At 36.9% G+C, this 19,269-nt stretch overlaps 1 protein-coding gene across 5 annotated transcripts in view; it reads right to left on the bottom strand.

Moving 5' to 3' along the window:
• abcc8 (ATP-binding cassette, sub-family C (CFTR/MRP), member 8) overlaps positions 1–19,269 on the bottom strand; it is a 129,631-nt gene that overhangs the window by 17,405 nt on the left and 92,957 nt on the right. For all 5 annotated transcript variants that reach the window (XR_012399889.1, XM_073942065.1, XM_005170687.6 and 2 more), the window contains 6 exon segments: positions 18,425–18,550; positions 15,686–15,782; positions 10,448–10,695; positions 3,853–4,019; positions 2,854–2,923; positions 2,089–2,246 (listed from right to left, as the gene is read on the bottom strand). Coding sequence is in view for 4 of the 5 variants with exons in the window: in XM_073942065.1 (XP_073798166.1) it covers positions 2,089–2,246; positions 2,854–2,923; positions 3,853–4,019; positions 10,448–10,695; positions 15,686–15,782; positions 18,425–18,550 (866 nt within the window). In the remaining variant the exon portion in view is untranslated.

Here is a 19,269-nt window from a genome sequence, read left to right as displayed (position 1 = left end):
TTCATTTTCTTTTTAGCTTTTTTTTTTTTTTTTTTAGCTTAGTCCAATGAAATGAATCGCAAACTTATCCAGCATATGTTTTACGCAACAGATGCCCTTCCACCCACAACCCATCACTGGGAAACATCCATACACATTCACCCACACACACATACACTACGGTCAATTTTAGCAAACCCAATTCACCTATAGCACATGTCTTTGGACTTGTGGGGGAAACCGAAGCACCTGGAAGAAACCCACACCAACACAGAGAGAACATGCAAACTCCACACATAAATGCCAACTGACGCAGCGGAGGCTCGATGTCGGCAGCTGTCTGCGGCGTCCAGCTACGACTTAGGACACTGTTCATATTTCTGCCACGCTACAGAAGGCAATCTGAATAGTTTCACTTTAAATAACATGCAAATGTGTGCATCCGGTGTGCGACCCGCTTTAATGTCCCACCAGTGATAATATATAGACATTTCGCAGTGCTACGAGTGTGATATTGTGTTTATACAACAGTTCAACACCATAATGGTGTATATAAAAAAGAAAATTAAACATGGAGAGTTTCAAAAATCTGTTTGTACAAGGAATTACTTTCTCCCATCGTTCATTCACATCTGCAACTGACCGTCAGAACAGCAGAAATCATTGCTAATTCCCAAACGCCACTTTAGAGCTAACTTTAAATGATTCTCTAGCTTGATATCTAAAGTGATGATAAAACAGATGATTTTGCTCACATTTTAAGATTATAAGGCTGAACAGCATGGAATGCCATCAGTCTACAGAGATTTCCTTTTGCGATTGAGATTTTACAATAATTAACTGCAAAAAAGGTCAAAGCAAAGCAAACACTCCAAAAGACAGAGATCGTCTAATAATGTCAATTGCCTGTTTAATAAGGATTTGATCTGCTGTAGGTGGAAACTTACACAAAATAATGTGTTTTTCTCCCCTAAGGACATATTATGCGGTCTCTATTACCATCTTCTGGCAGAACGGCAATTGTTTTTGCTCTGCTCAGTATGACAGGCTAGCCGCCGATGCACTGAATCTCCAAAATTATAGGTATTTAGTTCTTAAGGAGGATATTTCTGCAGAGGGCTGGATTAATACATGCGAGGAGGCTCAATAACTAACAATGAACACTCGTCTGAAACTGTTACAATTTAAGTGGTTGATGAGGATTTACACAACTCCAGTTTTGTTGCATAAATAAAGAGAAAATATTCTAGAAACTTGCTTGAGATGCAGGGACCTTAAAGGAACGTTGCATCGCTGTATATGGGAATGTAAAGAAATACATAACTTTAGGAAAGGTGTGAAGAAATTCTTGAAAACTTGACTTAAGGTTAATATACCAATGTGTCCTTTAATTTTTTAAAATTTCATTTATATCCCAAGGAGATCAAGTTTAAAAAGACGGAGCATATATTTATGAATATATGTATTCTGCAAACTAAATGGCTTATTTCTTTAAATTGGAAAAGTATACATGCTCCAACTATAGATCATTGGCTGAAAGACATGGTAACAAACATGTCAATGGAAAAAAGTAACTTATATATTAAGAAGTGAATACATAATGAAGCTTTCTGTTTTGTTTGTCAATTTGTTTGCTTGTTGGTTTATGTTATATCTGACACATAGAAAGTGTATGTACATGTTAAAATATAATAAAAAGGAATTGGGAAAATTATAAATATTTAAAATAGGCACTATTCTTATAAATAAACTACTTAGTTGCAATCTAAACAACTACATTCTCACCTGAAAAAAGCCTCAAAGTACATTGTGTTGTCCAACAGCTGCAATATTTGTCAAACTGTAGTGAGTTTATTGATCTGCTGCCACTCTATGTGGGTGGAGTAATACACAAGCGTGAATAGGCTGTACGAGTTCTGATATTGCAAAATATTGCATGGCTATCAGCCAATCAAACTCGAGAACCAGTCAGAACTGTTGTCAGAACAGTTCTGTCTGGTTCTTGACACCAGATGTGCCGAATAATATGTTATACTGTACATACACACAATATCATTCACATAATAAATAAATAAATAAATAAATGGCAAGAAGCAAAAACTGAATTACTTTGAGGCGACTCTGAAGTATTTCTGGATGAAGTAGCAGGCGATGGTCAGAGGGGCTAATACGATGAGAAAAACTGGAGTAACGTATGAGATCACACCCAGAGCTGACACACACAGCAGCGTTGAGCGACTCAGACACTCCAGAGTAGCAGGAATGTGCTGGAACATAAAGAGACAGAAATATTTATATGCATTTATATGCAATGATAGAAGAAGCTAATGCTAAATGCAGTTTCTAATAATCACTAAGGATATGTACATTTAAAGTCAAAATGTTTAGCCCTTTTAAGAAGAAAAATATTTGCCAAATAATGTTTAAGGGAGCAAGAATTTTTTTTACAGTATTTTCTATAATATTTTTTTCTTATTTATTTTATTTCGGCAAGAATAAAAGCAGTTTTTAATTTTTTAAGAATCATTTAAAAGGTCAACATTTTTAGCCCCATTATCCAATATTTGTTTTCGATTGTCTACAGAACAAACCACTGTTATACAATGACTAACATAATTACCCTAGCTTGTCTAATGAACCTGGTCAAGCCTTTAAATGTCACTTTAAGCTGAATACTAGAATCTTACAAAAATATCTAGTAAAATGTTGGGCAGTCATCATAGCAAAGATAAAATAAATTTGTTATTAAACCTATTATGTTTATAAATGTATTGAAAAAATAAGGGCTACTTATTCTGACTTCAAATGTATATATTGCCTATTGTGGAAATACTGCACAAAGAATTCATTTTAGTTATTGTTTGGACATAATACCTGATCTATTGTATTGGTGTCGGAAGAGAAACGATTTAATATGCTTCCTAAAGGTGTCGTTTCGAAGAGCCTAGGAAAAGAAGACAGAGTGAGCAATTTATATATAAAATATTAACATATTTATATTTGTTCAGCCAAACCACTTTGACTAAACATTATATGAACCCCCCAACCCCCCCCCCCCAAAAAAAAATAATGACTTTACTTATTCCTCAGTGTCAGTATATTGCACATATTGTTAGTGCCTTTATGGACTTTGAACAAGTCGGGAACAAGGCTGTCTACTGAGGATGAGGGAGCTCTTAAATTTCACCTAAAACAAATCTTCATTTGTATTTGAGGAAGAATAAAAGTCTGAAGGGGTTGAAACAACATGAGGGTGAATAATTAATAACATACTTTAAATTTTTGGGTGAACTAACCCTTTAAGAACACATTTGTTGATTGTTGATGATTTTCTGTTAGTCAAATGAAATATTGGATCCGGGTTAACAAATATAAAGAGTTGCTAATCATAAACAAAACAAAATAAAGTAAATTAAATGTTGTAGTATTTTTGTTTTGATTGGGTTTATTTTGTATTTTCATTCATTTATTTATTTTTTTATTTTTTAGCTACCCTTTCTGTGCAACTTTGCTAAATCTCCAAAACATTGTCAAACTAAGTGAATATATATATATATATATATATATATATATATATATATATATATATATATATATATATATATATATATATATATATATATATATATATATATGTATATATATATATATATATATATATATATATATATATATATATGTATATGTATGTATATATATATATATATATATATATATATATATATATATATATATATATATATATATATATATATATATATATATATATATATATATATATATACACACACACCATGACTAAATGATGTACATTTGATTTGCAATAATATTTCACATAAACATTTGAGAAGTATGGGAAGGTTTCAGATGTACCTCATTGGGGCAAGAATAATATTACTGAGCAGATTGTGGTGCAGTTCTTTGGCCACCCGCAGGCCTGTCCACTCCACAGCCACTGATGTTGCTAAACACAGCACGATTCCCAGGCAGCACAGCAGGCTGAACACCAGCAGGTATGATGAGTGAGTAAAGCCGATGTCCTGTGGAAAGAAAATGAAGGCACTGTAAAAAAACAGCTCGCTTGGAGTCCACCTAGGTTCAAGGATGAATACATCTCTGCAATTAAAAAGTCAATGTTAGTTTCAGTATGTTAGTTTTATGAATATCTACAGTATAAGCTAGTGCGCTCCAAGACAGTGACAAACATTACTAGCGTGTGTACAAGCCAGCAGATTAAAACAAAGAAAGTGCCATTTTTACATACACAGCCAAGACATTACATTGTAATACTATATACATATAATAGCAAGCCATGGTTGACCTGAGCTCAAACAAACCTTGTCGTCTTGATAAACAGCCACAAAGCCAAGAAGAAGAACACAATCTGCCATCTGTGGTGTTGTTATTTACAAGGCCGTCTAAAAATGGTTTCACTTTTTTTCAAGAGAGCTTGCGTGTACATCTATATTTGAAATAACGATCTTGAGCTGATGATATTGACATGCACATAAGTATTGAAGTGCTTCTGACATCTGATCCTTTCAGAAAGGGACAGATGCAAAACGCAAGAGGTTTTCTGACTTGGGCTACTACCCAGCATGCACACAATGTCATAAGTTGTTAATATTAGGTTAGATTTACCAAAGTCACACAAATGCCATTACACATTCGTCACGTCCATAACAATCAAAGAGCATGCGATGTCTTGTTAATTATTTTGAGAGATGTGCATCAGCGCTGGCTTCTGTCAGCGAGAGCTATGTGACCATGTGAAGGCTGCGCTAGAGCATGCATGTGCGCTTGATGCGGAAGTATAAATTAGTCTTTAAACGCTGGCTAGACATTGAATTTTGATCACCTGACGTCATGACCCAAATCTAACCCAATATTAACAACTTATGACGTTGTGTGCCTGCTGGGTAGTAGCCAAAGACAGAACATAATTTGAGGCACTTTCTTACTTTGTGGCACTTCACTAAACATATTAAACAACGAGGGAGCAAGCTGCTTATTCTAGTGCACAGAGACGAGTCTTTTTCCTGCACTTTGATCTCCCTTTTCTATGCGCACACTCTACGTCTCCCGCGAGTTCTCCACATCCATCGTGGTCTGCAACATTTTGCGTGCACGCTGCTTTATTTCCGCATCCAAGACAAGTAATAATCTTATATTGCAGATCAAGTGCAGAAGCGACAAAGTGCAGAGGATCCAAATAGAACGAATAGACACATTGCATACACGCTGCTTCAGACAACACGTGCAAGCTAGAGGTCTGCACGGGACAAACTTTATAGTCCCACTACCGCAAGGTTTTATTCCATACTTGACCACTCCCACCATATATTCAGTCTTTGTTCACCCGCTGCCAGCTTAGTAGTAGAATTAGTAGAATAATTTTCTACCCGTTCTGAACGGTCCCCGCTGAAATTAGATCTGGTTTCCAAAACCTCACGTTTAAATTGTGTACTACCAAAAGAGAGAGATAACAGATAAAACTGTAGGTTGTGCAAGGATTGTAGGCTAAATGTCACTTTTGTTTGAGGTTCCAGGTTCCTTGCAGTTGACTGCTAAAGGGTAAACTATTGGGGTATTATATAAAAAAAGACTTCCATACATAAGACTTGCCCGATGTTGGTTTCCTAACAATAAACTACCTGGTTTCTAATGTAAGCTGAAGAACAGTGTATCTTCAGCGAGCACAGACTATGCGAGCACAGACTCTGCGTAAAAAAAGCATGTGCAGAAAGTACTGGTCCTGAGTTCAGCATGTGTAACAGTTGTGAGCACTAGCTATACCGGGGTATAATTCTGACTTCAACTGTCTGTGGTTTAAACAACCAGATGCATTTAGACCTGTCCGGTTTCATCTGGTCTGGATTGTGTACTAATCATAGTCATCATCTCGTCACCCTCACCAAAGTAACCACAACGAGAATGAAGCAGCCTGATTGTGAGCACCTGCTCCTTGTTAACCCTATTAATCAGGGCAAATATAAGGACAAGAGTACCGTTGCTAAGGGAGCTTCTGACTTCAATCAAAGCACTAATGACAATTCTCTGCTCTCTTCACAGATTCAGATCGACTCCGCTAATAATCTGCCTCTTCATTCCATCTCCAATCATTATGCTCCCTTCCCACTAGAGAAAGATTACACCAACATCACGGTTCTCCCACACTTCCCCCAATTTCCTTTATGGTATTTCAGCAGCATTTTTTTATTTTATTTCATCTCCCCACACATGCTTGGTGGGAACGGATCTTAAGTGTATTCGAAAAAATCTATTAACACTGCTACCAAGCAAATTCTTCCAATTACACATCAACACTGAGGATTGTGTGACTGATTTTGATTTATGTAGTGGAACACTTCTAAAGCTAATTGTATATGCTGAAGAAACAACAAAATGAAAGAAAATCAATCTGGCTATGGAGAAGGCTAATTATTACTGTAGACCTCCATCAAAGAACATCAATACAGAGAACTGACTCTGAAAAAGACCAACTAATTAGTGGAAAATCTAAATTGGGTTGAATCCACCTTATATTTAATGCTGCAGCACAAACTGCTGTTTAAAATGCATTGAAGCATTTCCTAAGCTGTGATTAGGAATCAAGTATTGATCGGAATAAGCCGGTTTGTGAAATAGGCTGGTAAGTTGTCCTGTACTTATCTCTGCTCAGGAGCAGCATTTTTTTTCCACTTATCACATAGAACAGCTGTGTGTGAGGAATCCTTTATGCTGGACCTATAAGGCCTATGAGGCTGGTCACTTCATCTGCTTTTACTCATAGGATAGCTATTTAATCAGGAAAAGTGTAGGTATAAATGCCATTCAAAATGCATTTGAATTAAATATAAATCCAATCACTCAAACCATTTTAGGAGGTGGTCTGTGACACATTTCAGACAAAACTGGTCAAATTGTTGAGACTACATATCTAAATTTCACTCCACTTCAAGTATTTTTTTAAATAAACGTGACTGGGTATTTTTCATAGTCAAATTTAACAGCGCTAATGCAAATTGCAAAAACAACAACACGTGATAGTTTGGGATTTTTCCTGTTTAACTTTTAACTGATTATTGAGAAATAACATTTTTAAATGTAGTTATTAAATTTACACTACCTGACAAAAGTCTTATTGTCTATCCAAGTTTTAGGAAGACAAAGGCCTCTAGATCATGCTTGTTTTACCAAAACATGCTTTGATTTTTATTTATTTAATTAGGAGAGTAAGGTCTGACTTTGCTTAAACAAAAGTCTTCTAAGGCCGTACTCGCACTATGTACAGTTGCCTCGAACTGGGCCAAAGCACGCTTGTCCCCCCTCCCGTCACCCCCCACGCCTCGCACTCACATTACAATCGGGCCTGGGCACGCTTACGTCATCGATGCTGCGCTGTTCAGTAAGCACTCTCGCTCAGCACAGTGGAGATTTCTCTAGTTATATCGCTTCAGTCCTTAGGGATGCGGTGACACACACTCAGATATTTCGCCAAACACATCAGCCACTTTTGACGCTCATAAACATTCATAAAGCCCTCGTGCGGCAGGAATTAGGAGGTTTGCTGAAGGTGTGCAGCTGTCGTGCAGTGAGGGGTTTGCGTATTTAATAAACTACGGCAGTTTGCGACTAAACAGTAAAAATAATTAATAAATCCATATGAAACAGTCCCTTAAAAGTCACGTCTCGCTTTCAGTTTTGGGCTTTGGCGCGTTTTGCACTCACAAACACGCGTACCGCGCCAAAGCCCAAGTGAACTCTGATTCAGCGCACTCACACTTCTCAAACGATGCGGGAAACCGGCCTGGGCACAGTACGGATAGTATAGTCTGAGTAGGCCATAACTTAACAGAAATAATGTACAGTATGGAATATAAAGTTATGCTGCAGGGGAAAACGAATGAATATTGTGTATGACACCTATGAGCTTGCAATTACTCAAATAACTCATTAATAAAGTCATCTGGCATGGCAAAGAAAGCATTCCTGCAGGTTCCTCAAGATCTTTTGGATGCATCTTCAGTGGCTCCTCCTGTACCTCACCCTGTACATGCTCAATGTTCATGTTTGGTGACTGGGCTGGCCAATCCTGGAGCACCTTGACTTTCGTTACTTTCAGGAATTTTAATGTGGAGGTTGAAGTATGAGAAGGAGTGCTATCCTGCTGAAGAATTTGTCATCTTCTGTTGACTAAAGGCCTGTTGAACTAGAAGTCAAGTTATTATTTGTTGCTTTTACAACTGGCATCGACAACAAGACTTTTGTCAGGTAGTGTATATAAAATGGCAGCAAGTGATGGGAATAATTGAGCTTAAGAAAGCGATTTTCATCTGATTAGGCTCTTTCATGTATAGAACCTGCTCTATGTGTTGTTGAAGTGGTAGGGCACATAACTGATTATGTTTGGTGTGTATATGTTGGGTGTGGGACAACCACATAACTAATGATGATTGGCTAAGATTGCAGGAGATAATGTGAGCTTGGCATTCACAGGACGAGATGGAGCCAGTACATCAAAGCAAAAAAAGCGAGTTTAGCAGTGTTCTGACAGGTAAAAATAGCCTAATCAATAGTAGCCATAGGTCAATCATTTACTCATTAATTTTCTTTTCAGCTTAGTCCCTTTATTAATCAGGGATGGCCACAGTGGAATGAACCACCAACTTATCCACCGTATGTTTTACACAGCGGATGCCCTTCCAGCTACAACCCTTCACTGGTAAACACCCATACACTCTCATTCACACACATACACTACAGACAATTTAGCTTATTTAATTCACCTACAGCACATGTCTGGAGCACCCGGAAAAAACTCACGCCAACAAGGGGAGAACATGCAAACTTGACACAGAAATTTCAACTGACCCAGCAGAGGCTCGAACCAGTGACCTATGTGCTGTAGGCAACATCGCTACCCAATGCGCTACCACCTCATATCATCAGCTTGAGTTTATTTATTTATATTTAAGTGCTTAAGTTCTTGAAGACGGAGGTAGAGGGAATTTTTTTAGGGATACATGTTGTTAGCATGACAATAAAGGAAACCATGTGATTGAACAATGGTTCCTAGTGATGGGTCTTGAAAATAGAATGTATTTGAAAATAAATGGGGTACAAGAACTTATCCCTGAGGTACCCCAGTGATCGGTTGCTTTGGACACCTCTCCTCTCCAGGAAACCCAGAAAGATTTGCCGGTGAGGTATGACTCCAGTGTTCCAGTGATTGTAGGGTTGTCACGATACTGAAATTTTAAAAACAACCATTTCCCGCTAATATTTAAGTGTTGTTTAGCACATTCTTAAACACAGATAAAGGGACACTAGAGCATTTTTAAGTCACGTCTATCAGCTGGTTTGTCTATAAGCTGACTTACGAGCAATCCATTTATAAATGGTAGCTTTAAAACGCCCCAGTGTCCCTATATCAGTAGTTGCACTCAGTAAGCAGTGGTGAGTTCAGTGAACTGATGACCTTCACTGCCAATCACAATCATTTCTGTTGAGCATGTAAACACATTGGCAAATCAGCAATATTTAAGAACGTGAGCATGTGAACGCATTGGCAAATCAGCACTGTTTAAGAACGTGCTCAACAGTGCTCAATTGTTAGTGGGAAATGGATGTTTTTAAAATTTCAGTATGGATTGGTACCGAATTCCAGTGTGGTGACAACCCTAGTACATTGTACATACTAGGGTAAGTTACACTGATGCCCATTGAGAGAGTGATAGTGAGTGGATGGAGAGAGTGGATGGAAGAATCTGATGTAAGTCAAATCTGCATATAGCACGGGATTTGAAGATTGTATTTATATCTGTTTATGGGGAGATACATTTATGTCTAAACATACCCTACTCGTCAGCAGTACCACTGAGACATCCTCCAAGTACAACCGTTTTAACCATCTGACTCAGTCAAGTTGAGGTTTATTAGATAACATGCCTCGGCTCTAATGCTGAACAACTGGAGTCTAGTCTCACACTGTTATCTAAGCTGTCATAGCACACACCACAACATACCCTCCACAACATGCTCTTCTTTAGTGACAGGGTGGTCTATTAATAATCTGAAGTGTTTGTGTCTGGCTCTTAGGACCTTCTCCTGTCTTTTTCTTGTATGCATGCTATTCTTAGAATTGATATGCCTCATGGAAATATAAAGCATGCTTCTTTTTTACGATATTATAATGAGGAATATGTTTCCGCCAACCTGGTTTCACCAAGTAGGACATGTTCCTGAATTAACATCTATGTTGATCCTGGAACAACATTTCAATCAGCCAATCAGAATAAAGGGATATGTTGAGTTTAGGCTTACAGTTAGGTTTATGCACTTCTACATGATTGTTATCCATTATTCCCCTCTGTGTTAACCACTGAGCCACCTATCACTCAATTTCCACCATTCAAATTCTTCAGAAAGAGTAAAAACAGTTCACACATATATGACTTATATTTACCTGTACTAGAGAACAGTTGTGTGCAGCCGCATCGATTTTGGCTGTGATGACTTTGGACGTCCAATGAGCGAGCCAGTAGTCGATGGCCACCAAAAGGGAGTGTTTGAGAAGCTGGGACAGCAGGAGCAGGAGGAGGAGGAGGAGGCCTGCAGAGCTCAGGTACGTCCCACAGGATCTCCACGGGATGGTGGCTCTGTGCCTCATCACTTGAGACAGGTTATCATCATCGTCGCTCTCCAAAGACTCTTCTATTAGTATGCGAAGGAAACAAATACAACAATCAGCAAATTACAAATCCATTAACAAATGCAGGCTGAAACTGTATTGAGTTTCAGCCTGTGCTTCCTTTACAAATATTATTAAGAACATTACATATACTATTCTAAAACCTAAAATCACTTACAAAAGCAAGCACAAATTCTAATATCATATATAAAACATATGAATAAATACCGAGGCTATTTAATATAAAAGGAAATTTTATATTCATTATGTATTAGGAAATGAAAAATCATACTTTAATAATAACATTAATACTATTAATGATGATGATGATGATGATGATAATGATGATTATTATTATTAAGTAGGATATTGTTTGTTTATTTTATTATTATTATATTTTTTAAAAGTCTACATTTACAATTTGACACTTGTAAACCACAGCAGAAAGTTCTAACCAGCAGGCCCATGTCACATACAGTACAAATACTTAATAAATAACCTACTATAAATTAAAAGAATTAACATATGCTTTTTGTTTTCACAAGCTTTGGACACGTAACATAAATACCGCTTTTAAATAATCACCTATATATGACTTCAAAGTTCACTGCGAAGGGAGCACAATTGTAAACATGAAGATCGCTAAAACTGAAATGTAAAAATAGTTTGAAAGCAAATTACACCTAAGAGTGATAACTGTAATGCTTTTTTATTTTTATTAATTCCAACTTTGAATGTTGGAATGTTCTAAATTAATAGGACATGTGGGGATAAGTGGGAATAGAATAAAGCCAGGAACTATGTTTCTAACTACAGCTCCAGAGGTGTAATTGTGAGTGCTCAAGTTTGCGATGCAGTTTGCGAATGTTCGTTAGAGCAACGGATTTAGGAAACGGCAAATCAACAAACTATGTTTGTAATGACGGAACTTGCAACCTTTGTTCGCTAATGATGGTTTTGGGAAACACACCCCTGATAAACTGAAAAGTAACATCATCGATGACGTAAGCGTGCTCAGGTTTGGTAGGTAAAAATGCAATGTGAGTGCAGGCCGCCGGGGGAGAGGTGAAGGGGGACAATCATGCTTCGGCACGGTTCAAGGCAGCCTTACCTAATATAAGTATGCCCTTACCCATAATATTCATCTTTCATTTATCATTAAAGTACAAATTAATTAAAAAGTAAGTAGCCTAATGGTCTTAAAAAAGCAAGCACTATGATACTGCAATTATAAATAAGGACTGGAGGAGTAGAGGCTGCATGATGCCCTAAACAAAGCAGTTCTTAACAGTCTTTTGTTTGGACTACAATTGCCACCCTGGTAGATCCTCCCATGCTTCTTCAGGGGATTTATCTTTTAACTGCAGTCTCAAATTTGGCCAACTGCCACATGACTGGCACTCGGCCTATTTCTGGCCATCAAGAGAGTACTCCATTACTGTAAATCCTTACTTTCTTCCACCGCAAGAGCGCAGGACCTATTTAATGCACTAAAGTTAGTGGAATGAGGCTAATGCAATACAGGCTCATGCTGACTTAACATCTAGAAGACCATCCAAATATGACCATTCGCTCAGCTTGATGATGAAGTTTCAAATATCTGCAAATTATTGTGCTGCTGAGAACAATAAAAACATGATGTAGTTTATAAATCTTGAGCAGCTCCCGTTATGCAGAGTTTAGCTCCAGCATTGACCAAGAACACCCGAAACAAGCTACTCAAGTGCTGTTTCTTAATAAGTGTTCTTAAGGGATGTTGCAACCGTGTGTTCTTTCATTTATTAATTTTCCTTCACTTCCCTTATTTATCAGGGTCGCCAGAGCGGAATGAACCACCAACTATTCCTGCATATGTTTTAAGCAGCGGATGCCCTTCCAGGAGCAACTCAGTACTGGGAAACACCCAAACATTCGTACATTATGGCCAATTGAGTGAATCCAATTCACTTGTACCGCATGTCTTTGGACTTTGGAGGAAACCGAAGCACCCTGAGGAAACCGACGCGAACATGCAAACTCCACACAGAAATGTCTACTGGCCAAACTGGGACTCGATGGTCATAATAAAACATCAAAGTTCAGTTCCAATACTCAACACAACAAGAACTGAGGATGCGTGAAATTAAACGGATGTGTTCTTGATATCGAAGGTGCATCAAATGCAGCATGCTTGGCTGCATTCCAATCCACTTTTAGACACACACTCATGAACTTCACTTGCCTTGTTCCCGGTGTGTTCCACTTCGTCAAATGGAAGAGGGAAGTTTACATGGACATACCCTCAATCCTTTGATATTAACCAAGTGAGCTAGTTGGCTTAATATGTCCACTCTATATCTCCCAATGCAATACGATTGTGACATCACAACAGTGTAGTTCCCAAGTGCTCAAGGGTTTAGGGTATTACATTTAAACCCTTTCGGATTTTTTTGGCAATAGTGGGCATTTCTGTAACATAATCAATGGAGCTGAGGGAACAAGATAGAGGGAAGTTAGCAAGTGAAAGGCATAACAAATTGGATTGGAATTGCAGCCCACGATTTCAAAGTCCCAGAAATCTCATGTGGGTAAGTACAGAATTTTATATTTGCTATCATTTACAGGTCAGCGATATAACTTGTTATACATTATATACATATAATGTGTGCTCATGCTTCACTTATAGAAAATTAAATAATTTTTTTTATATCTTACTTGATCATATACAGCTAGTCAACTAACATGAAAACGACTATTGTACTTCCTAGTTTTCCCCAAAACTCACCCTCAAGAGGCTCTGATTGGTCAGCTAACATTAAGTGCTGTAATTCACAGACTGGCTCCACATCACCAGGAAGCGTCATGCCTCTACTAGCATACACTTTGCCGTTGAGTAAATACTGTTAGTCCGTGTAGCTGTTAGTCGTATCAGTTTGAGGCTGATACTGACAGACTCTCTAAAAAAAAAAATAAATCGGACATGTGTATATATTTGGAATAAGCATGTAAGTAATAGGAAACATTCTCATATCTTTTGCAAGTTTATTATTTAAGAATTAGAATGCAAGGAAGGCGGCCCCATAGAGAGACACAGCAGCGCTGGTGAAGATTGTGGGTGTTTACAGGGGTTTAACGAAAAAAAATGTGAATTTGTAGCTAAATTGGGAAACACTTTAAAATAACTATCCATTATAACTAGTTAATAGATCATTAATAAACTGTTAGTTAATGGGTTATAAATGACTTGTTAAATAAAAGTTAATAGTTTGTTAATTATTTATAATTGTGCCTTATCGATAGCCAACAGATAACTTACAAATTGTTAGTTAACAAGTTATAAATGACTTGTTAACTGCATTTTAATGATTTATAGCTATACCTAATAAATTAGTACTTGATCATGAACAAGCTCTTAGTAAATTACCTATTAAAGTCTTGTTAAGTATCAGTTAATAGTTTATATATGTTATTAGGACGTTAATTGAAAGTTGCAATACTTCTTCATTTTTTAACTGTTAGTAAAAGGTGAATAGTTGCAACTTTAGAATAACATCCCAATAACATACATAAGCTAATAACTAACACTTAACTAACATATTAACTCACACTTTACAGATCAGTTATTTATAGCTTATTTATCATTTACTAATACCAGCAAAACTTTGTAGAACAGCAAATGGATGGAACAAGTTCAAGCTACAGAAATTTGATGTGATATTTAAAATATAACATTTTTGTACCTTAACCTTGTTCCACTCAGGCTTTTCTGTGTGCTGTATTTTACGAAAGACACTTCACAGATGAAATGTTGATTGTTGTGTTTAAAGTATAGAAACACACATACTGAGACATCACATGGCAGAACAGCAGTATACAACAGAATACAAACCCATGAGGTTTGGGCACTTATTGTGCTAAACATGAAAACAAAATAAATAAATAAAAAAATAAATAAAAAAAATTTGATTCGAAAAGTTCTACAAAAGTTTCACTGGTATTAGTAGAATTGGCGTGTTTAAGATCTTTAAAAAGCAGCGATCTCCACTGGCTGAGTGATTACCAATATAAAGTGGGTCTTAGATTGTACAAGAAGCATGGCATTAAATATTTTTTCCTGCGCCATGTCTTTAAAATATGAGCATTTATTTTACCCTAGTATATTCGATTGAGCTTCTGCAGTAGCCTGCTTATCCTGGTAGGCTCGTGCATGTAAACGGCTTTTTATCTCGTTTACGCTTGAGCAACTAAATGAATGACAAAGTTTATTGAACTGATTATATTTTAATTACATTGCAACATCAATGCTGTAAAAGCAACTGTGTAAAATTGAAACCGTTTACCAGATGTTCATTAATATGGGAAGAAACACTAGCTCTGCATATACACCAGCCTCCACAAGAATACAAGTCCATTCTCTGCAATCTTGATATTAAGAAACACCTAAAGTTTATAATTGACTGAACATTTCTGGCAGGTGTGTTGAAGCAGGGCTGTACCTGAAGTCAACAATGCTCCAGGAGCATGATTGTCACAAGCAGATACCAATAAACGGATGCCAATAAGTTGCTCTGTCCTACAAGGAGAAAGAGTTTTGTGAAGATCTTACTTCTTAATTACAGATGCATTACAGAGCCCAATCCAGGCTCCCTACCAAGTCCAAGGACCTCAGCCATCTGTCAACTGAACCTCTAGTTCCTGACAGATGGTGAAGGTGGGCATTCATACATCCTGGCATAAACCGTTCACATCAACAGCTTGGACAGGAATGCACATCAATGATCTTATTAAACTCAGGTAATCTTTCCAGGTGAACTTACAAATGCAATCACAGAAAAACTGCAAGGCATGCTAGAGTACTGTTAGAAAACTGGCTTTCCCTCCTGAAGCTGCAGTCAGCAAATATTATGAATAAAACATGAGGCACAACCCCACTTGTCACACAAATCTTTAATGAAGATTAATGAGGACTCCTTGCAGGGCCCCACATTGTCTTTGTGCATTGTTATATAAAATTTCAAGCTCTTGTACTCTTACCTTCCTCATCTTCCTCAGTCTTCAAAGCCTCTCTGGAGTACATGGCTCGCCGCAAGTTTTTTCTTTCCAGCACCGTCATGTTTTCATCTACCGTCTCCTGGAACCATGAATAACAGAAAACAGGACATTCTGGTTAGTCTATTCCACTGATTAAGTAAAGTAGATCAAAGGTCTGTTTATTAGTTATGCAAACTGTGTTTATTTGGCATTTGTGTCACTGAAAATGTCCTTCATTCAGCATGTTTAAAGATCTGAGACTATGATGGAGGTGTTATCTAAGGCCGCATTTACACTGCACTGTTCAAGTGACTCAATTACGATTTTTTTTTTCTCCCATGTGGCACAGATCGGATATGGCCCATGTACGTGTAAGCAGGAACAAATCACGTGGATTCCGATTTACTCAAATCAGATTCAGGTCTTGTTCATATGTGGAAATTTATCCGATAGGAATCCGATCTGTGTTCTCATGTCTGCAGTGTAAGCAGGTAGATCGGATTTTCACTTGTCAATGCCAGTCACGCGTCATTAAAAACCATAGCGAATGACGTCAACACTGGTGCTTTCATTTCAGATCAGACTTCAGCAGAGTCCCAAACCTTAAATCTCATACGCGAGAACTTATATAGCACAGGCATTTAGGCATGTTAACAAGAACGAGAGAGCGCAATGTCAGCCACGTAACCAATATAAACTAATATAAAACTAGTGCATGGATACATCACGTGCATAAATCACGCCATGGATATAACATTAAGATGCCTAAATGTTTAAATAAGCCTATACATCAAAAGAAGATGGACAAATGAGAACCTTTCTGTCATAAACTATAGTAAAAGCTTGTCAAAAGCTGCAAACAGATAGATTACATACAGGAATAGAGTAAAGAGCATTCTTTAATTAGCAGCTATTAATCAGCGCCTGGTCTTTTTTTTCCTGGTCATTGTGCCTTTGCCGTGTGCTGTGTAAATGCCGACGATCGGATATGAGTTGAACTGAGTAAAACAAAATTGTTTGTAGAGTTCGAGTTTGTGTGTGAGAGAGTGTATGGGTGTTTTACATTGCTAGGTGAAGACACCTAGGAAAGAGCATCTGCCACATAAAACATACGTAAGAGCAATTGCTAGGTTCATTCTGCTGTGGCAGCCACTGATAAATTAAGGCCTAAGCCAAACGTTTCTGAATGAGTGTTAAAATATATACAGTAACTATAATAAAAAAATGGTGTGTATATTTCTTTCTAACTTTGTTATCTGAATATTTCTACTTTGAATTACCATAGCAAATTGTCTAAATGCATTTCAGTGTTCGCTACTTATTGCCTTGCCTTTAAATATTCATGACTCATTTTTGACAACAGAAACATAAGTTTCTGTTGCCAAAAACATAAAAATCGTGTTGACATCAGAACCCAACGTTAGGCCGCCATCGATATCCAATGTCGGATAGACATTGTATTTTGGTTACTTTCCAACCAAATATCAACGTCTAATGATGTTACAGCTTGATGTTGTGTGGACGTTACCACTATGACGTCAATCAGACATTGGATTTTGGTTGCCAAACCAGATAAATAAATGTCAATATTTGATGTCACTATGATGTTGGTTTAAGAAGTTGGCTCGACATTGGATTTGGGCCATTTTCCAACACAACCTAAAATCAACAAAATATCAACGTCATTTCACGTCATTATTGGACGTCAAAATAACATTGTCTATAGACGCTGGAGATCTAAATCCAACCCAACATTGACACCTCATGACATTTTGTGTCTGCAGGAAATGCAAAACCATATTCTGCACACATTACAAAGTCCTAGCTGCGGAGGAAGAGGATACAGGTACTTAACTGACCTGCCTGCAGTCCTGACCTGTCTCCAAAAGATAATGTGCAGTGCATTTTGAAGTGCAAAATGCGACAATGAAGAGCCTGTATTGTTGCCCACTTTAAGACTTGTTTGCAGGAAGTGTTGGACAAAATAACACTTGAAACACTTCATCACTTGGTGTCTTCAGTCCCTAAACATTTTTTAAATGTTGTGAAAACAAATAGCAACATTACAGAGGTACATGCTTTGCTGTTCCAAATTTTTTGGAACCTAGTGTGTTTATTTAAAAAAAAAACACATGAGGAATACGTTAAATAATGTTTGTTTTATCATCTGCAATTAAATACAAGTCAAAGTAAATTTAGAAATCACTACTTTCTATTTTTATTCACATTTTTCATACTGTTCCAACATTTTCTGATTTATGATGACAGACATTCAATCTCAGTTCTAGTATCTCATATGACTTATGTGAAAATGGTCAGATTAACCACTCTGGCCATTCCGGTAGTTATATAATTCAAGATGTCCTAGTGTTAAAAGAGATTCCATTAGCACTACTGTATTTTAGGACATAGACTGACTATTCAAATACCTGATTGGTAGCTTTGTTGGCCACTAGATGGCACATTTGGCACTTGTTTAGAGAATTGAATTCATTTCCGTCACTGCCTTTTTTTTATGCCAACATTTACATGCATTCTCTTCACAGTGTATCCCATAAATATTGCGCACTTGATTGCTAAGCTTGCATTTTAATCAGCAGAAACCCAGGTTAATCTCTCAAACAATGCAAACAGATGTCAACAAAAAAGCTCAAGTGAGTATTTTGGCTTTACAAAGCAAAACAAATGAACTTGACCTTCAAAACGCTTTCTCTCATATCTCATTTATTTTCAGCAGTCTACCTTCTCAAATTCCTTGTCTTGTCTGTGCATCAGAGTCTTCCACTGCTCAAAGAGCTCAGGCTGAGATTTTTGGATGTCCTTTAATGTTCCCTCTGTCTGTATGCTGCCATCCTTCATCGCGATGATCTACAAATAAAAACGACAAACATTGATTATTACTTCTTTCTTCTTACAGAAGGTGGACTTTTTAAATGTCCCATGAGAAGCAAAGACAATATTTAACAACAAGCATACCCGTAACTGTCTGACAGCCTAAAGTGGCTATGTCCAAAGAACAGGGAGTTGAAAAACTCTTGACTGCTGGTGATTTATTGAGTGCCATAAAGAGGACAATTAACAAGGCAATTCATCAACCAGGGTCAAAATGAAAGAGACAAGAGACTTAATTAATTTATAATAACAAGGTTGGTAATGATGCCATGAGTTGATTGATTTACATTAATTCTTTTAGTAGATCCTTTTATACAAAGTTACTTTAATTAGCAATAAAATGAGTAATTTAAAAAATAAATGCAGGTTAACATAATGTTTTTTAACCAATATTATAACTTTGCCTTGTCAACATGATGCACGGACTCTAAAACTACTCTGAAAGTACTAAAATTAAATTTTAGAGCTCCTTATATACATAAATCGATGAAAACACAAAGATGAATGCCAATACCAAAGTTTTTCTTTGTCTTTTTCTGCTTTTATATTCACAAATTAATTTAATTGAGTTCAACTTCTAAGAACAGTTTTTTTGTGTGTTGACTTTTTAAATGTAAAGTCATAGCCATATTTTTGTGTGTAGCATTACACTTCTATAATAATGCTAAAAGGTAAAATTGTAAATAATTTTTAAA

Source organism: Danio rerio, chromosome 25 (genome assembly GCF_049306965.1).
Source record: "Danio rerio strain Tuebingen ecotype United States chromosome 25, GRCz12tu, whole genome shotgun sequence".
NCBI classification, from domain to species: Eukaryota; Metazoa; Chordata; class Actinopteri; order Cypriniformes; family Danionidae; genus Danio; species Danio rerio.
Note: the sequence above shows the minus strand (reverse complement) of the source record. Positions and strands in the feature narration are given on the sequence as shown.